At 40.9% G+C, this 18,006-nt stretch overlaps 2 protein-coding genes across 3 annotated transcripts in view; one reads left to right on the top strand and one right to left on the bottom strand.

Moving 5' to 3' along the window:
• LOC126983224 (tyrosine-protein kinase Src42A-like) overlaps positions 1 to 15,501 on the top strand; it is a 33,986-nt gene extending 18,485 nt beyond the window's left edge. Inside the window, exons 5-10 of one of the 2 annotated variants that reach the window (XR_007735682.1) lie at positions 2,558 to 2,726; positions 3,217 to 3,375; positions 3,743 to 3,921; positions 8,328 to 8,484; positions 9,346 to 9,649; positions 9,981 to 15,501. Coding sequence is in view for 1 of the 2 variants with exons in the window: in XM_050835856.1 (XP_050691813.1) it covers positions 2,558 to 2,726; positions 3,217 to 3,375; positions 3,743 to 3,921; positions 8,328 to 8,484; positions 9,346 to 9,557 (876 nt within the window). In the remaining variant the exon portion in view is untranslated. Of the gene's footprint in view, positions 1 to 2,557; positions 2,727 to 3,216; positions 3,376 to 3,742; positions 3,922 to 8,327; positions 8,485 to 9,345 lie in introns of both variants that reach the window. The other variant, XM_050835856.1, reaches the window with a different exon arrangement.
• LOC126983225 (WD repeat-containing protein 91-like) overlaps positions 14,806 to 18,006 on the bottom strand; it is a 26,976-nt gene continuing 23,775 nt past the window's right edge. Inside the window, exon 14 of the mRNA XM_050835857.1 lies at positions 14,806 to 17,369. Within this exon, the coding sequence (XP_050691814.1) occupies positions 17,217 to 17,369 (153 nt within the window). The 3' untranslated portion in view covers positions 14,806 to 17,216. The remainder of the gene's footprint in view (positions 17,370 to 18,006) is intronic.

Below are 18,006 nucleotides of genomic sequence, written 5' to 3'. Positions count from 1 at the left end.
ACACAAAGCCTTTCCTATACACACAAGACCTTTTAGTGTGTTCTTATGCGTGATTTTATAAGTGTCACATTAGTATTTATTGTTACTCGGCAAGATTGGCTTTTATTCCATTTTGGGGACGGCAAGACTGTATAAGGACAGATATTAAGGGTTTCTTCTCTCCCTGCCCTTTGTTTATCCTCCCAACATTCTATACTTCTTTTCTTCTCCTTCTTCCCCTCCTTATTCAGCTTTCTTACTCACTTCTTCCCATCTCCTCATTATTTTCCTTCCTCATTCTTGTTCGATTTTCAGAGTCAGTCGAAATATTACAAAATCACGTCTCATTAGTACTTATTAACAGTTATGTGGTTAGTTTCGCTCTGTAATTCTTTTTTTGGGGACGCAGTTTTTTAGAAGTGTTGCATTTTTACGGTTGTCGACATTTTTCAAACTCAGTCATAAAAAGTTATATCACTACTAAGGTTACTAAGGTTGGTATTGTAACACACTTTTGCTTCTCACATCAGCTACTTATAAAGGGTCAAAGAGGGGGTCAGTCAGGTTCTAATGAGTGTTTCTTTAGGTTCATGGTATAGAAGAAGGGTCAAACTGCCACCAGGGTCGTAAAACTATCCCTGGAAATGCCCACAACTCCTATGAAAGCCTTGTCAAATATGTGTTCTTGGATGACGAAATGTTTATAATACGACCCTAAAGACTAATGCAACCTTTAAATAATCAGCTGTTAGATTACTCAGGCAGTGGTGTTTAGACTTGTGTGAGACCAAGACCAACTAATCTTAGACCCCAGCTGTTAGACCATCACTGGGAACACAAACAGCAGGGCAAACAGTGACTCTCTAACACCCTACATGGCACACAAGGTGGGGTGTTTGAGACAGGTCCTTGCTGCGCTATCCATGAACGTAGCAAGGTAGTTATTGTTTATGTTTATTTTTGTTCCTGGTGCTTCTTCCTCTTACTCCTTGATCCTTTAGGGAGTACAACTTGAGGTGGTAATATCCGTGATCCCTTTGACCTGATCCTCTGTTACAGCGAATGAAGGTTTCTTGTAGTCTTAAATGCACAGTAGTTTGCGTATTCATTAGTCCTATATTGACCAATAACTTGAATGTATGATAATTTGTAATTTTTTTTGGATCATATGAATTCTGATACATTACCAACAGAACTCTTAATCAGATTAAATTTATTTCTGTACAGTGTATTCTGCAATATATTCCCTGCATGGTATTGTTCATTTTGACCTTAATTTTCTCTGGAAGTCATGATGAGAAACTGGTCTATTAATTGATTTCAGAATAAGTGTAGTCATTTTTTTCCTATTTTTCCCATCATCCAGTGCTTGTAAAGTGATGATGAGTAGTTTAAAGGAAGGGCAGAGAATGAATGAGTGAATGTGGAGGTATTTTGTGGTGTTTCTTAACGGTTTTCCTTTCTTTCAAATTACTCTCCTCTCACCACCGGGGAATAAAAGGCTGTAAGTTGATGGGTGAATTCTGTAGTTGACTGACTGCATGACGCCCTGTGGATGAAGACCTGCATCTCATAGTCCGCCTAACACGTAACCTTAGCCGGTCCACGGGCCAGGGAATGAGCAGCATGGGGTTGAGGGACGGGAGTTGCAGCGCTGCCTGCCTGCCGCCCCTCACACTCAGAGCTTTGTCACTGTCCGTAGAGCTTGTTGTCACACCGTAGACTTGACTCTGAGAGGAACGCACACAGTAACCAGCCCTCGGGCCGCTGTGTTTGTGCTGCTGTTACTGGGATGACCATTAGAGCAGTAACTGGACCTTGGGGCAGAAGCATAAGGAGTCTGTGGAGATCCGTGCACTGTCTTGTGTAGCTGCTGCTGTGCACACATCCTGGAACTGTATTACTTGCATGGTGCTGCTGCTGCTGCTGTGGTGTTGGGTGGTAGATTGGTTGGCCTTGGTACGTACTCTTTGAACGAGCTGTCGTGTTGCAAGTGGAAGGAGTGCTGCTGCTGCTGCTGCCCCCTCTGTTACCATTAGAGATGAGTTGTTGTATGTGTGTGTGTGTGTGTGTGTGTGCACAGCTGCCAGGACAGTGGAAGTCTGTCTTTGAGAAATGTATTGTTTCCACTGTGCTGAAAGAAAACTATATATGTTGATTTTCAGTGATATCTTTCCTCTTCAATGCATTTTGACTCGTGGGTGGATGAAGAACCAATTTGAACTGGTTTGAATGAAACATTTTGACAAGGCTAAGGTACAGCTCATTCGTCAAATGGAAAACTAACTTTATGATGGTACTCACAGCCTGTTGCTAACCCTGCCATCAAGAGGTTGAGAGTAGATGCTTCACTAAGGCATGTTCTTTAGACTAAGATCACAACACTATACTATTAGCAGTAACATGCACTGACAGTCTTTGATGAGTCATGATCAGAAGCAAACACACAGTAGTTGCAGTGGCAGTGTGTCCAGTGTCAAGGGGTGGAGGGGCTCACTGTCAACAGACTCTCCACTGACTAACATTTGAACTCCTCACCGTCCTCCTGCCACTAACCCAACCCTCATGGTCTGCACAGATTGAGAAGCCAGTCACAGCGGGTCTGTCCCACAACACACGTGACCAGTGGGAGATCGACCGCTCGTCACTCAAGTTTGTGCGCAAGCTTGGCCATGGACAGTTTGGTGAGGTGTGGGAGGGCCTCTGGAACAACACTACACCTGTTGCCATCAAAACACTCAAGCCTGGTGAGTCTTTGTTTACCTTCTGTTTCCCTTTCCTACACTGCCTCCATGGAAACAGGATTCTCTACTTACCAGAAGACACTTGTATATGTGGGCCCTAGTTGAGGTCTGGGCGGGGGAGAGAGTGTAATCACGCCAAACTACTGCGGCTCTCAAACGACCCATTCATTTACCCTTCTCATCCATGTTACTGATACTATTGTTTGCAAATGGATGGGAATCAAAACAAAGAAGGGAAGGTCTTCACAAAACATTTGGTCACAAGTTGCTGTTGGATAGACTTGAAAGTTGAGAACAAAATGAAGTGGACAAAGTATTCTGGATATATATGATCATAAGTAGATATATTTTACTAGTAGGGTAGACCTGGAAATGAACAAAAGCATAAGTGGAAAGGAAGTTCTGCACACACTACAACAACCTCAGGATTAGAAGCATCATCGGCAGGACAGGTCAGGGCAGGTGGCGAGACTAACGAACCATCCCTCCACAGGCACAATGGACCCCAAGGACTTCCTGGCCGAGGCGCAGATCATGAAGAAGCTGCGGCACCCCAAGTTGATCCAGCTGTACGCCGTGTGCACGCTGGAGGAGCCCATCTACATCATCACCGAGCTCATGAAGAACGGCTCACTCCTAGAATACCTGCAGGGTGGGTGGGGCTCCTCTGTGTGTGTGTGTGTGTGTGTGTGTGTTCTCTGTGGCTCCATAAAGAGTTAAGGAATTGGTAAAGATGTGAAAGTGTTGTCTAAATGTTGACGGATTGGTTAGGAAGTGTTGTCTGGGAAATGGTTATGACGTGAGGAAGAGGAGGAAGCAGATGATTGATAAAAGAGATAATGGGAAGGAGAAAGAGGAGGAGGATGACAATGATAATACTGAGAAGGATGAGAGTTCGGATGATAATAATAAGGAAGAGAAGGAAAATAATGATAATGAAGAGAGGATTGATGATGAACATTGCTTAACATCGTGAATACTTAAGATCACTATCATTATCATCACCGTCATGTTGGCAGGTAAGGGGCGAACTCTGAAGCTGAACAGCCTGATCGACATGGCGGCCCAGATAGCGGCGGGCATGGCGTACCTCGAGTCGCAGAACTACATCCACCGGGACCTGGCGGCGCGGAATGTCCTCGTCGGGGACAACAACATCGTCAAGATCGCTGACTTTGGCCTGGCGAGACTCATCAAGGTGGGCCGGCCGGGGGTGTTTGTTTGTTGGGTTCATGTTCATTATTTTGTTTTCTTTTCCTTAACCTGTCTCTTGTTTTTTCTCTTCGTTTTTCTTTCATTACTTTTTTCTTTTCTTTTCCTTAACCTGTCTTGTTTTTTCTCTTCGTTTTTCTTTTGCTTACTTTTACTTTTTCTTACTTTCCTTTATTTCTGTTGACTGTCGTGTTTTCTTCTTATTTTTTATATATATTTTTTTTGCTTGTCAGTCTTTTGTTTTGTTACGTTTTGGTATTTCTCTTCTCGCCTCTACTTTTCATTTGTTTGCATTTTTTGTTTTTGTTTTTATTTATTTTGTTTTTATTTCATTGCCTTCTGCTTAGTTATTGTTTTATTTTTATTGTTTGCTTATTTATTTATTGTTTATTTAGTTCAGTTGTTTTTCTTTCATCGATTTCTGCTTATTTATTGTTACGTCTTGTTTTTTATTATTATTTTGGCTTGTCTTTTTCTTCCCCCTTTTCCTCTACTTTGTTCTTTTTTTCTTGTCTTTAATCTTGCTTTCTGTTCAGACTTAAATATGTACCTTGTTTTGTTTTGTTTTTTCATTGCCTCCTGCTTTTCATTTCTGTCCTTTTCAGTCTTTGTGTGTCTTTTTTTTCTTGTCAGTTATGTCATGTTTTGTCTTTTTTTTATGTTCTTTTTCCCTTTTTTGTATCTTGCTTTCTGTCAAAACTTAGCTTTTTTTTCCAGTCAAAACTTGGCTATGTGATTTTTTTTTCTGTTCTCGTACTTTTTTCCTTATTTTTTTCTTAATTTTGTCACATTTGCTTGTTTTCATTTTTCCTTTTTTTTACCATTTTTTTGCTTTTTCTGTAGGTTTTTTCCGGTTCAGTTCCAAGTTTCCCTATTTATCTATTCATTTTATTTTGTTTTATTTATTTATTTATTTCATATATTTTTTTCTTAGTGAATGGCATGGTGGTGAAAATTTTTTATTACTCTTATAATTTACTGTTGCTATTATTTGTTAGTTCTAAGTGGTGGTGGTGGTGGTGGTGGTTTACTCCTGACTCACTCATTCCCTACAGTACCAGTCAGTCAGTCACCTTTAAGTGGTGTTTTTGATTGCCTTCTTGGGAATATGACTCATTCAGAGGGTTTATAATAATAACTCTGAGTGGTTTTCACCCATTATGTTTACTGGTGATTGCCCCGCTCTTAGGCTTTCACTGATACCAGGAGACATTGAGACCTTGTGTTGCTATAGTTTGGGGTGAGGGGATACTAAAGAAAATGTGTTGTTTGTTTGATAATTGTCTTGAAGTGTGATCGTCACTCAAAGCAGACCTTGACTTGTCACTGAGTCGCTCACTGTTCAAAATGTGATAGGTTTATTGTCTTTTATTTTGTAAGTCCGTGCAGTAACCCACTATTCTTCTCTCTATTCTTCTATCTTTTAAGAATAAGGTAAGAACAGTTTGTCTTTCCTTATATTCTTCGTTAATCTGTTTTTTGTCCTGCCTCCTTTTCTATGTGTTGACACACACACTCCACCCATCACTTCTCTTCTTCCCTGGAGGATGATGAGGAGCTAGACTTCAATAGTGTAAAGAAACTGTAGAATGCAATAGCTAAAGAGAACCCAGCACATAGGAAGTGTTCCTTAAAGGTTCAACCTTTAGCCACAAAACTACCTTGTAGGGTTTCATCCCTGTGTCAGTAGTAAAGAAGAGTATGTAAAGTAACATAATATTCACAGATGGTAGATTGTACTTTACATGTCATAATAAGTCAAGATTACTTGCTTTGGTTCTCTGAATGCAATGATTTTGGAGTGTGTAAAAGCTTGCAGTAATGGGCGAGAGACTAATGACTTGACACCACCTCCTGCCTGGCACGGGGCGGTGTCAGGAAGGCTGTACAGATCCTTCAGTGAAGAACGTTTACCAACAGATTACATTTGCTTTGGTAATCACTACTTTTAATTTTCACCAGGATTCATAATACAGCATGAGGGTGTGTGTGTGTGTGTGGATGTGTGTAATTGCAGTCCATTATTTGTTGATTATTTGAACTCTTGTGTGTGCCACGTTTGTCTTTGTTGTCATACACATTACTGTTGTCTCTGAGAAGCCTTACATCGCACTCCTCTTTGGGGTGCCCTGTGGTGGCGCCCCAGCAGTGTGGAAAATGCCTCCTACTCATTGCCTTCAGAACAAAGAAAAAGCAGAATCATTATTGCCATCTATAATTATAAACTTCCTCAGTGTTTCTCTTTTTGGGTATTTTCAACACTGCCATAAACTCTGTAAGTTAGTGTTGAAATAAATGCATAAATTCTGCACACTTAACTACTAAACTCTGGGCCTTCAACGTGAAGATAGTGGCATTGCGTTAGCTTCACCTTGGAGGGCTGCACTCTGTCTGTGTGAGTATGTGTGTGTCTATGTGGGTGGGTGTACAACAGGGTTACTCCTCTGCTGTAGGTATAGGTTAAGGGTTACAGATGTCAGGCTCAACACCATGGCTCAGGCTCTCCCCTTGACCTGCTTTGCATTCCCTAGCCTTTGCTCTGTTGATAGTGCTTGGATAGGCAGACTGCCCGCCAAAGGACAAGCTGGGGCACTGAGCACAACACAAAACTCAGGACGTGCTAACCTAACAGTGGAGAACCCGAGCCATGCAAGGGGTGGCTGGTGGACGGTTCACAGTCGAAGCTTGGCACCTGTTTTCATCATCAAGGGCCCAGCCATTCTCACTCATTCCCTGGAGTATCAGTCCGTCACCTTTGAGTTACATCTTGGTATGGGGCTGTATTTGTTTTGTCATCAGAGCCACAGCCAAAAACTCAAAAGAAAACTTGGGCTGCATGTTCCACTGAGTCAGGGTGTCACTCCTCAGTATACACGCCACAATACTCACGCTGGGTGGTGGAGGAATGACATGGTTTGGCGGGGCAGGTGACACACTTTGGTGGTGGCGAGGTGACGTTGGTAAGTGCAAGGTGTGAGTGGCTTAGTTCAGTGTGCCAGGGACCACCACATGCTGTCTTGTTGCACTGGAGTAGTCACAGAGAGGCAGACAGAACAGGTGTAGTACTAACCAGCCCCAAGCACTAAGGGCAGGGGTGTTGTGGCCTCGGCAGGTTAATGAACAACTTAACACCCCACCCACCAGTTTTGAGCCAAGGAAGTTGTGTATTAATTCCTGGTCGTGGCCAGTATTGAAGGTTTTGCCACTAAATCTTTAGGGTATGTTTGCCAGATGGTACAGGCCCTTATACCCATGATTATAACTAGTCCATAATATTGAGTTGAGATGAAAATTAAATTGTGTAGAAGCTATGTTCACCAGGAAGTCTTTTTTTTTTTTAAGAGTTATTTTTCTACCTCAGCTCAGTTTTTGCTCCTTTTATTTTTTCCTTATTCTAAAAGGGTGAATACAAGTAGGCAAACACACCTTATGCAACACATCCCACAACTTTATGCCCACTGTGAACATGGCTTAAGACTCTCAGTGGCATTCATTGTGATTAGTAATACATTGATTAGTAAGACTGGTTCCAAAGTGGTGCTGGTGGTGCTGTGGAGAGGCTGGCCCTGTCTAGCTGCCCTTTGTCTGATGTCTTGGTCTTGCTGAGGACCAAGTGCTTATTGCTTCCTTTTTTTACTTTATTCTTGCCAGTCCTTAGGCAGCAGACACTTGTTACTCTCATGACCTGTACTGTTGCTATTCCTTGGTGGCGGGTAGGTTGTTGCTGCTAGTCTTTATAAACAGCTCCTATGTGTGCCATTTTCTTTCAGTTGGTGTGTATATTGTTACCATCCAGGCTGTAATTTAACCTTCAAATATTCCCACGATTTTATTCATTACTCATCACAGAACAGCCATTACAAATTTCAGAGCAGTGCTGAGAGTTATATAGAATGGATCATTGCTATCCTGGCCCCTGAGAAGTTTTCAGGTGATCATTGGCATCAGGATGTGGTCTTGTTTGCCTGGTCATAACCAAAGTTAATGAGGGTGTGCATCACAGACTCTGCCTCACTCTGAATGTAGACTGTTGACATCCACTGTGTTCCTTCAGGTGCTGCTGCTCAGGCATGTTTTTTTCTAAGTGTAATAGAGGATCAGTGGAGTATAATGTTGAAAAGAAAAAAAGTTAAATTTGATTGTATATATATAAAAAAAAAATTGTAGTCTGCAATAGGCTACCATTTCAAGGTCATCAGTTGTGAATTGATTGAAATTAAGGTGCAAAGAAGGGACACAAAAATTGTATGTATTAAAAGGTTTCATTAGAGTTTGGCTTGATGGACATGCTATAGACACATATAAGACGTGTGGATAGTCAGGTCACAGGTTCACACATAAAGACTCCAGTGTGCCGGTGTTTGATACAACATTAACCTTTTGTCTCTTCAGGAGGATGAGTACGAGGCGCGGGTGGGTGCCCGCTTCCCCATCAAGTGGACTGCTCCTGAGGCGGCCAACTACTCAAAGTTCTCCATCAAGAGTGACGTCTGGTCCTTCGGCATCCTGCTTACCGAACTCATCACCTACGGCCGCATACCCTACCCTGGTGCGTGCTGTGCTGTGTGTGTTCTTACCCAATTGTATTGTTTCAGGATTGAGTCAGTCCATTCACTTAAGCTGGATCCCTGGCTCCTGGCCGGGTCAGGAAGGATGCTGTTGGTGGCCGGGTCATGTGACATCTCCTCAACACCTAAATTCAGAAAACATTCATATTTCTTCACTTAACTCATGTTACATAAGATTGGTAAATTTTATTGACATCATTGGATTAATCAGGGATTGTACAATTATATTATTATTTTCATAACCGATAGGGTAAAATATAAAGTAATTATGGTGAGTAGTATTCAAAGAACAACATTTAATGTTTATACCATTTTTTACTTATTATCAGTATTTGGAACAATTATGGATGTCAATTTTAAAATAAAACTTTTGTTTATGTACATAAAAAAATTTCAATGGTGCTTTCAGATTTTAAATATAGTGATATAATAGGAGGCAAGGAAGGATTTGTAAAAAGTGGTTAGTTGTTATTCTCTGAATTATGTTTACCATAATTAATTTTTTTTACCCTAAGTTGTGAAAATTGAGTTATAGTTGTACACTCACTGCATAATCTGATGTCAACTAAATTTACCTATTTTGTGTAATAGATGAGCTTAGTATAGGAATGTGAATATTTTCTAAACCCAGACTAGTGTGTTGGGGAGATGTCAGTCGCTCCCGCCACCAACAGCCAATCAACAGCATACTTACTTAGTAAGCTTGGGATTCAGCTACTGCTGGGAGGGATACAGCTCAAGAGAATGATCTAGTGTCCGGTCTTCTTTGAACTATTTTATGTACCTATTTATTTATGACTGACTGACTTCATGTTCTGTCTGTAATGTCCTTCTGTGTGCAGGCATGACCAACGCTGAGGTGCTGCATCAGGTGGAGCACGGCTACCGCATGCCTCCCCCTCCGGGCTGCCCCTCGCCCCTATATGACATCATGGTGGAGTGCTGGCATAAGGACCCCATGAAGAGGCCAACCTTCGAGACACTCACATGGAAGCTTGAGGACTTCTTCACCATCGAGAATTCTGAATACAAGGAGGCGTCGGTGGCCTACTGACCCTCAGTGATGAAGCCCAGAGCCGGGGGCTGTCCTGACACCGAGCTGTACCCTGCCTTCACCTAGCGTCACTGCCAGACCTTGCATGCACGGTAAGACCACAGCTTCTTTGTTACCCTGCCTCTGCCGGTACGCTGGAGTGTGTGGTGTGTACGTGATGGAGGTGGTGTGTCGTGGAAATGTCACACGCTCGGGTCATATCAGTCTGAACTCTTGGCGTGGGCTTGATCATGTTGGCGAAGTCACAGGTGAATGGACTCACACTTTGAGCAGGTGCATTATGGAATGGGTCAAGAAAATATATTGTCCTCATGAAGAATATTATACTCGTGTTCATTTAAAATGGATGTGGAGATATTTAAAAGCTGCCAGTGTTGTTTTATAAATTAACATGGTGAGTCTTCTCCAACTACTGCCACACAGAGTGAAGTCTGCACGTGGAAGTAGATAGAGAGGCAGCTATGGGAAAGAAAACCAGTGGAAAAAGACAATCAATGAGCAAGACTTTACAACAGCTCCTCTCTGTAACTGAAAACCTGTACACACATCTGTCATGTAAGAGTCAACGTCATATGTTGAAATGTTTTGGTAGTAAGAGTTGGGCCGGAGGTGGTGGCAGGGTTGCTGCCACCTTCTTGCCTTGAACATTGTGGAAAGTCACATCACATGATGAAGCTTTGAAACCATTTTATAGTGATAGACTTGGAGAAGAGCAGCACATCACATTTTGCACCAGACCATTGTCTTAGTGATGGAGTTCTATTGAAAACTGTGAAGTGAAGGAGAGGACATAATGTTTCTTGAGTGTAATGGTATTTAATATTTAATCGCAGGTCAAATGGAAAACTGCTACACTAAGGGGAGTTTTGTAGGTACATACAAGTACTGCTGTTTCTCTCTGCTGTTGTTGATTAGGGAAGAAGGGTGTTTCCACAGCTGGCAATCAGAATTAAATATACAAGAACTATACTGTATTTTGTGACATTTTCAAACATGTTTCCTCAATAGCAAGGCAGCCTGTGCATGGTCCTCGTGTCAAGCTTCTCACTGTTCTGCCGGACTCAGACTGTGATCACCTTGCGGAGCTTGATGCCTAAAGAGTCGCAATCCTTTACTCTACAGTTATTCTTAATTTTTCCAGCATATAAATTTGCAAATGTCACAAATTTTTCAAGTTTGTCATCATCTCATGTAATGCCTTAGAATTGCACCAAAGAATAGATTAAAATTTCCTTTTTATGGAAATTGCTGTGGTGTGCAAATATAAGTGACTCATCCTTTTTATGCTCAAGTTGTGAGGTGTGTGGCCGGTGGTGTCACTGTGTCTCTGCTGTGCCTGGAGTGGCGGTAAGGGCAGGCCTGGCCAGGGCGGTGCGGGGAGTGTGAGGGTGTCCACCCTGGCCGCCGCCGCAGACAACACACAAGGGGAGCCAGACATGCTCATGTCAGCAAACCTGCACAATTTATTTTATGTAATATACAGGTGATTCGTTGTATTATGGCCTACAGTATATTCTGGGTACGTGCGTGTCCTAGCGGTCACAAAGGTCAGTGCTTGGGGGCAGTCAATGGCCAGGTCCACACCCTAATTAGACAGGAGTCTAAACAGTAAAATTTAGGACCATAAGTAGACTTTATCAATGAGTAACTTTTGTTTTGTTTTTTTAATTTTATATTTTTAATAATTTAATATTTTATGTACAATGCATTGGAAATGAAAAGACTTTGAAATTAAAAAGTTCAGTTCCCAAGTGGCTTTTATTGGCATTGTTTGCACTTGAACTCAGAATCATGAATTGGTCTTAATTTTGTAAGTTTGTTATTCTTTTATGTTATTTATTTCCCTAACCCCCAGGGGGTAACCTATCATGTCAACCCTCGTCTACTTAACAGTCTACTTCAGCTCTAACTAACAGTGTGAAAGGCATTGCAGCCCGCTGGTCCTCCTCCCCTGCACCACTGCTCTAGTGTCTCCCTAGCTTGTCCACAACTCTTGATTCACTGCTTGGAAACGGGCGCTCATTCCCAGTGCGTGTGTCTGTCTGTTACGGCTTCACTGCAGTGGTCCTTTGTAAATTTGTATATCTTTGTATAGACTTCATGTGATTCTGTTTCCATTTATGTACTTGCATAACACTTGTCTTATTAAATGTAAGGAAATGGTGTGGGAAGCAACCATTTTGTCTGTGTACATCATGCAAGGGGTTGGCAATATTTTGATATGCAATATTTGTAAGGCAAATGTTATTGGCTGAAACTGTTCAGTATACCACAAATTGCATGCAAAAACTTCAGACTAAAATGCTTCATGAAAAGCCATCTTTGGAGTTTAATATTACTCACTGTAAACATTTTAAACTTGTCTGATGGATTGGTGCCAGTGAAGGTTAGGTGAAGGTATCAGCCACAGCCACTAAAATCTTATCAGTTTTCTTTCTCACAAGAACATTTGCTCTACAAGCCCACACACCGACTGCTGTACACAACCCCAACCAACTTGCCCTTAATGTCATTTCTGATTGATTCATTCTTGTGAGCTTGGCTGTTCATGGGTGCCAGATGAACTAAGCTTGCTGAGGAGGAATCGTATCAGTCCAGTGATCATGCTGCGTTGCTAGTGTGTGTGTGTGTGTGTGTGTGTGTGTGTGTGTGTGTGTGTAAGAGAGAGAGAGAGAGAGAGAGAGAGAGAGAGAGACCACCTAGATGATAATGGCCTTGTGAATTCAAAATTAATTGTACAATATTAGGAAGTAACTACTGTCATTTTGTGAAGAAGGCTATATTTTCCCTTCTCCTAGATATTTATATATAACAGTAAATAAGTCATGAGCTTTGAATGGAGGTGGAAATCATGGTGCAGTTACATGTTTTATCAACTGAAGAAAATGTTGGGAGGCAATTCAGTTAACCTGAAAGACATTAAGTGATTATTTATTTATCAAAGAAATGAAACTGACTAGCTGGAAGGAGAGAGCTGGGTTAGGTGTGGTAACACTTCAATATACTGCAGTAACATTAAGATTACATTTAGGCTTAACCTTTATTGCAAAAGAAAACAAACTGGGAAATGTGCAATTGTTCCACCGACAGTATAATTTGTTCAAAACAGTGTATAAAATTAAGTTGAACAACAAGCTGGCAATGTTTGGGTATCAGTGACTTAAAAAATAACAACAGTGTATGGTGGATGTTCACTTTTGTGTGCCATGGTCTTTATTGTAAGTAGTAATGCAACTGCTACACAAGAGAGAGAGAGAGAGAGAGAGAGAGAGAGAGAGAGAGAGAGAGAGAGAGAGAGAGAGAGAGAGAATGTAATATGTAGCAGTGAGTTACTACTTAGAACAGACAGACACACCAGTTATTGTTGAGGCTGAGTATTGTTCTGGAATTGTTGCTGCCTAACACAATCAATAGCACTGTAGCAATGCATGATGACAGTATTAGCATGTGATGTCTGCTGGGACTTGCACATTTCTTCACTAACATCCCAAAAATGTTGGTCAGGTTTTGTATATTTTTTTAACCGCAGAACTTTTGCATGTATTCCATGTGTCAGGAAGCTAGTGTGTCCCAGCATTAGCCAACAGGAGGTTAAATATAAGAGGTATTTCATTTGTAGTGCTCTATCTAGTTAGCTTTTGTGGCAGCAAGATCGATATTTTTATTGGATTTAATATTTTCAGATAATTGTGGTCATGAAGTAATATAAGTCTGAGCAGTTTAATATTTCCAAGTAATTATGCCACAAAATGTTTAGCACTGTTAGGGAGGTGAAAGTATTGCAAAGCTGTGACGTCACAAGCATCCAGAAATCAGATTTATGTGCCGCTAAATTTATACTTTATAGTTCCAGTGATGTGTCTTACATGTGTGTAGGTGTGTGCGTCCTCCAGAGGTGCTGGTGCACGTCCAGTGCCCCAACTCAAGTGTTTGCGACCACAGAGTCTCACAGACTGGCTTAGCCCCTCACACAATGCCCATAGTTTAGGCCCAAGATTACCCAACTTTCACACCACAATAGCTTTCACAAGTCACTGTGAAAGACCAGTAAATAATAGTGGGACGTCAGTTGGCCCCGTCCACTACTCCTACAGCATCACACTTGAGTTCAGGGGAGAGCTGGGTGCACACATCACAGAGGTTAATGGATTGAAACTTTGCCAAGTGTCAGCTGCAGATGTGTGTAAAAGTGCCTATGGCATTTGCTTTTGGTCTCTTGAGGGAAGTGTTTCTAGTGATTCTTCTGAAAGGATAACCTCTGTCTGTCCAACTCCTCAATTTAGGTACAGGTATGTTCTCTGGATTAACTATAAGGTTATCCAGCCATTCATAGCTCGGTTCTTTGTTTTGAGAGCAACGATCATGTCCATAATTTAAGGGTGCACTGACCAGCAAGGCATTTACCATACACACTAACTGGTTATGCTTAATTTACTGAAGAATGTACTTTTGCTTTGCAGGTCTCTTGAATATTAATGTTTAATGATTGAGCTAAGACAGGAAAGGTAATTTCAAAGTCTCATTGGGCACTTTCTTAAACTGAGCTAATTGATATTATAGGCTTAAGTTGGTATGATATAAGATAAAGCTAATGAAAGGTGGTTTTTGTATGAAGTGAAGCTTTCAAAGGCAACAATGTCCCATCCTCCTGTAACTACTAAGTCATGATTATTTTTGTTAAGATTGTGGTTAAGCTTCTGCCTCTCCGCTGGGCCTCAGGTTGAATGTTGGAAGAAGTTTAGATGCAGAGAAAAAAATTCAGATGTAGTATGAATATTTTGATATATTTTATATGCATATAATAACTTGACTAACATTCTCTTGATTTTCTATGGTTTATCAGTAATATTGTTCAGTATTATATATATCATAGCAACCCTATTTGCAGGTTTCCTTTATACATAAACGAATCGTGAATGATCCCTTCAGCTTACTGGACTGACACTGAATTGTGGTGTGTATACTCTTAGGCTAAAACCATCTCCATGAAGCTCAAAATAATCTCTCACAATATTGGCTTCAAAACACTTCATCGATAGTCACAACTGGCACGGTGGCAGTGACCCGTCATGCCTTCATGCCTACCTGCCTGTGTTGCTGCCTCACTCACTCACAAGCAAAGGTGGAATTCTATCCAAGCTACAATAAAAAATAAATTGTAACCTTTGGAGAAAGGTTTATGCGTGACTTGACATCACAATTTGTGTTGCTGTAGTACATAATGTTAGGATGGCATGATACTCACATGGGAAGGAAGGTTAGTATATATATTTTGAGTCTCTGTGAATATATAATCCTATCCTAAACACTTATGAGTACTGAAGAGTGAACAGTTATTTATTCCCTTCCGTTGAGAGCATGAAGCGTGGTGTGATGGAAAGTGTCCTGCTTGACGGATGAGTGAGGACAAGGAACTGTCATGTATTCACAAGAAGACAACCACGATGCAATGAAAGAAGTGACATACTGCAGGAAGTCAAGTGCCCTGTGTTTTCTACAAAGATGTTTTAGCTTTTCTATCATTACATTACGTGTGGGGAGGAGGTGTTGCTGGAGCATGTCACTAAGAATGTTGAAATGACATTCTCTCCAAGGAGAATTCTCAATATACTTGACTTTTCTTGATTATCAAATATACTTGACTTTTCTTGATTATCATTTTTTTCCACTATTACTGTTAATGTGACATGTGGACCATATTGTCTTTACAGAGTCTGGGTTGAAATGGTTTACTTACTTGTGATAATGATACTGTAATTTCTTTAGTCGACATGATTCAATTTGATAGCCACAAGCTAGACCATCACTGTAGCAACAGTACTAAGTATCAAACTGCAAGTTAGTGAAAGGTATTTACAAGTTACCTTATCCAACAAATACTAGGTCAAAAGAAGTACACTTAGGTAACTTGTATGCATGTTCGTAATGAAAAGTTTTGAAAATATCCTGTGATTTCTCTCTACCTTGACTTAGAAAAGTATGTGACCTATAGATTATCAGTTTTATATTTTTTTGTGGTGTTCCCTCAGTGTCCTCCATGAGATAGAGGGTTACAACACAGTGCTGCCACCAACACTTCTTATGCATCCAACCACTGTACAGATATTTACATATATTCTTTTGTCACACCTTCAATAAGCCAACATATTAACAAAAGGGTTATCACACTCACCTGTTCTGCCTTTTTCATGTACAAATCTATGATTGGTATTAAGGTTTATACAAATCTCACATCCCAAGCATCACCAGCTGGTAAGTCATTACTGTTTATACGATGCATTCACGAGCTGCAGGCAGTCAGCCTTACACTACACACAAAACAGTAGAATTACATGCCAAATACCAGCCTGCACCTTGCTGCCAGACAGTAGGAATGGGATGCCAAGGGTCTTGGAAACATTACAAGATCTTAGGAAATCCTAAATCCAGTAAACCCTCACATTTATAGACCAATATAACAAAGTTCAATTTCAACAATGTTTTGAGCCAGTAAAGGGGCCAGATTCATCAAGCCACTTCTGAGACCATTCCTTGGTCTTGATATTTCAGCAGCTCTAATGGCAGAGAATGAAATGATGGCCTGGCCGGCACTTCATTCACTGTCATTGGAGCTGCCTAAGCAAAAGGAGAATACAAGGAGTGTTTGTAGTAGACAGATTTATCGGAAAACTTACCAACGACAGGTCTTGTGAGTGGCTTGATAAATCCGACCCCAGTATATGCAGGGATTTACCAAACAAGTTCTGTAAGTGCAGGGCTTGGTTCAGTGGTGGGCCGGCTGAACATGTACACGCACGTAGGTCGGCGGCGGTGAAAACAAAGCCGACCAGTTAGTGCATGTCTATGCATTCAAGCTTTGGCCGCCCACCTGTAAACACCTTCACTCTCATCCTTCCATGCCTCACCTTTCATCTAACATAACAAACAAACTTCATTATGTACAGAAATGGTTGGAAATAGTAAACTTTCCACTCATATAATGAACAAAGTTTGTGATATGGGAAAAGTTTGGATCCCTCAGATATACCGGATTTTCGGATATAACGTCACCCCCTTCCCCCAATGGATTCGTTAAGGCGAGGGTTTACTGTACATCATAAAAAAATGTAATAAAAATCTTTTCTCTACGAAAGCTATTCCTGAGAAAATCATCTTAACACAGTTACAGTAGATGCCATTGGGCAAGTTGTTAATATGGAGGGAGCACGAACGTAAGTCTGGCAACCTAACTTTCTGAAGTGATAACTGAAAGAACTGTGGATTAAATCTATTACAATTCAACTAATAAATACTTCTTGTGACTCATGTTGCCCAGTAAATATATTGAAAACTTAATTTATGGAATGCTTTAGTTATCTACAGCTGTGAAACTTTAAGTCTCACAGCTGCTCACTGGCATTGGAAAATGATGCCCTAACAGCCTGATTGCATGCTTCTGTTTACTGTCAGCAGACACTAAATTTACAAAAACTATAAAGCAGTACAATCAGTAATTAAATCAAGTCAAGAGATTCAACACAATGAGTTCACTGCAGTGACCATCACTGGATCCCGCTTGAAATCTAAAATATGTAATAAAACTGCTGGTAATCAGAGAACAATACTCACGGGTATTTGTGTGTGTGTGTGTGTGTGTGTGTGCATGCATGTGTGTGTGTGTTACTGGTGCATGAGGGTGGCCACTGTGACCGTGCCATCCAGCGCTGCAGCGATGGAGGTGCCGCACTGCAGCGTGTGGCACCAGTCCACCGTCATCACTGGGAACTTGCTGCCGCCCACCGCCATCACCTGCTCCATCCCGGTGTCTCCCACCTGTATGGACACAAAATACTGTTTTCTTTTCTTGATTCTATACGTCTTCTGTGTACGGCAAGCATTTGTGGTCTATCAGCAGAGGAAAGGCTCCCGTTTATATTGACAACAAAAGAAGAAAGAGATCATTCAAATACAATTCTGGTCTTGGTATGTAGTACAGACACATTTCCTTATGTAAATGGACACACAGCAAGACCTACTTTGTATAAAAATGCTAATGTACTGCTGATTCACAACCTAAATGTTAAATCAACACTCAAAACACTAAAAGCATTACAAATTATTATGCCTTTCAGAGCTTTAGCCCAGAATAATTTTTACCAAGACTTAAATCTCCAAATCTTTTTGGAAATTAATTTGAATTATTTTAAACTTACATTTCTTCTTTTAATTGATATATTCAGAGTTGTCAGCCAGTGGGTGTCACCACTGACTACATCTTTGTGCCCAAGGAGCTTGAACTTTTGGGGTCTTTCATGCAAGAAAGATTCCAATAGTCATTTATTTTCTCACGTTTACCAAAATAAAACAAGAATGATCAACTACATTTTCATTAACAATATTATCATTTTGTATTGAAGTGTCCTGAGTGTATGGTGGTGGTCCTGCACCTGATAATCAAGAAAAAAGGCAC

This window comes from Eriocheir sinensis, chromosome 53 (genome assembly GCF_024679095.1).
Source record: "Eriocheir sinensis breed Jianghai 21 chromosome 53, ASM2467909v1, whole genome shotgun sequence".
Classification (NCBI taxonomy): domain Eukaryota; kingdom Metazoa; phylum Arthropoda; class Malacostraca; order Decapoda; family Varunidae; genus Eriocheir; species Eriocheir sinensis.
This window is presented reverse-complemented; position numbering and strand designations above follow the sequence as displayed.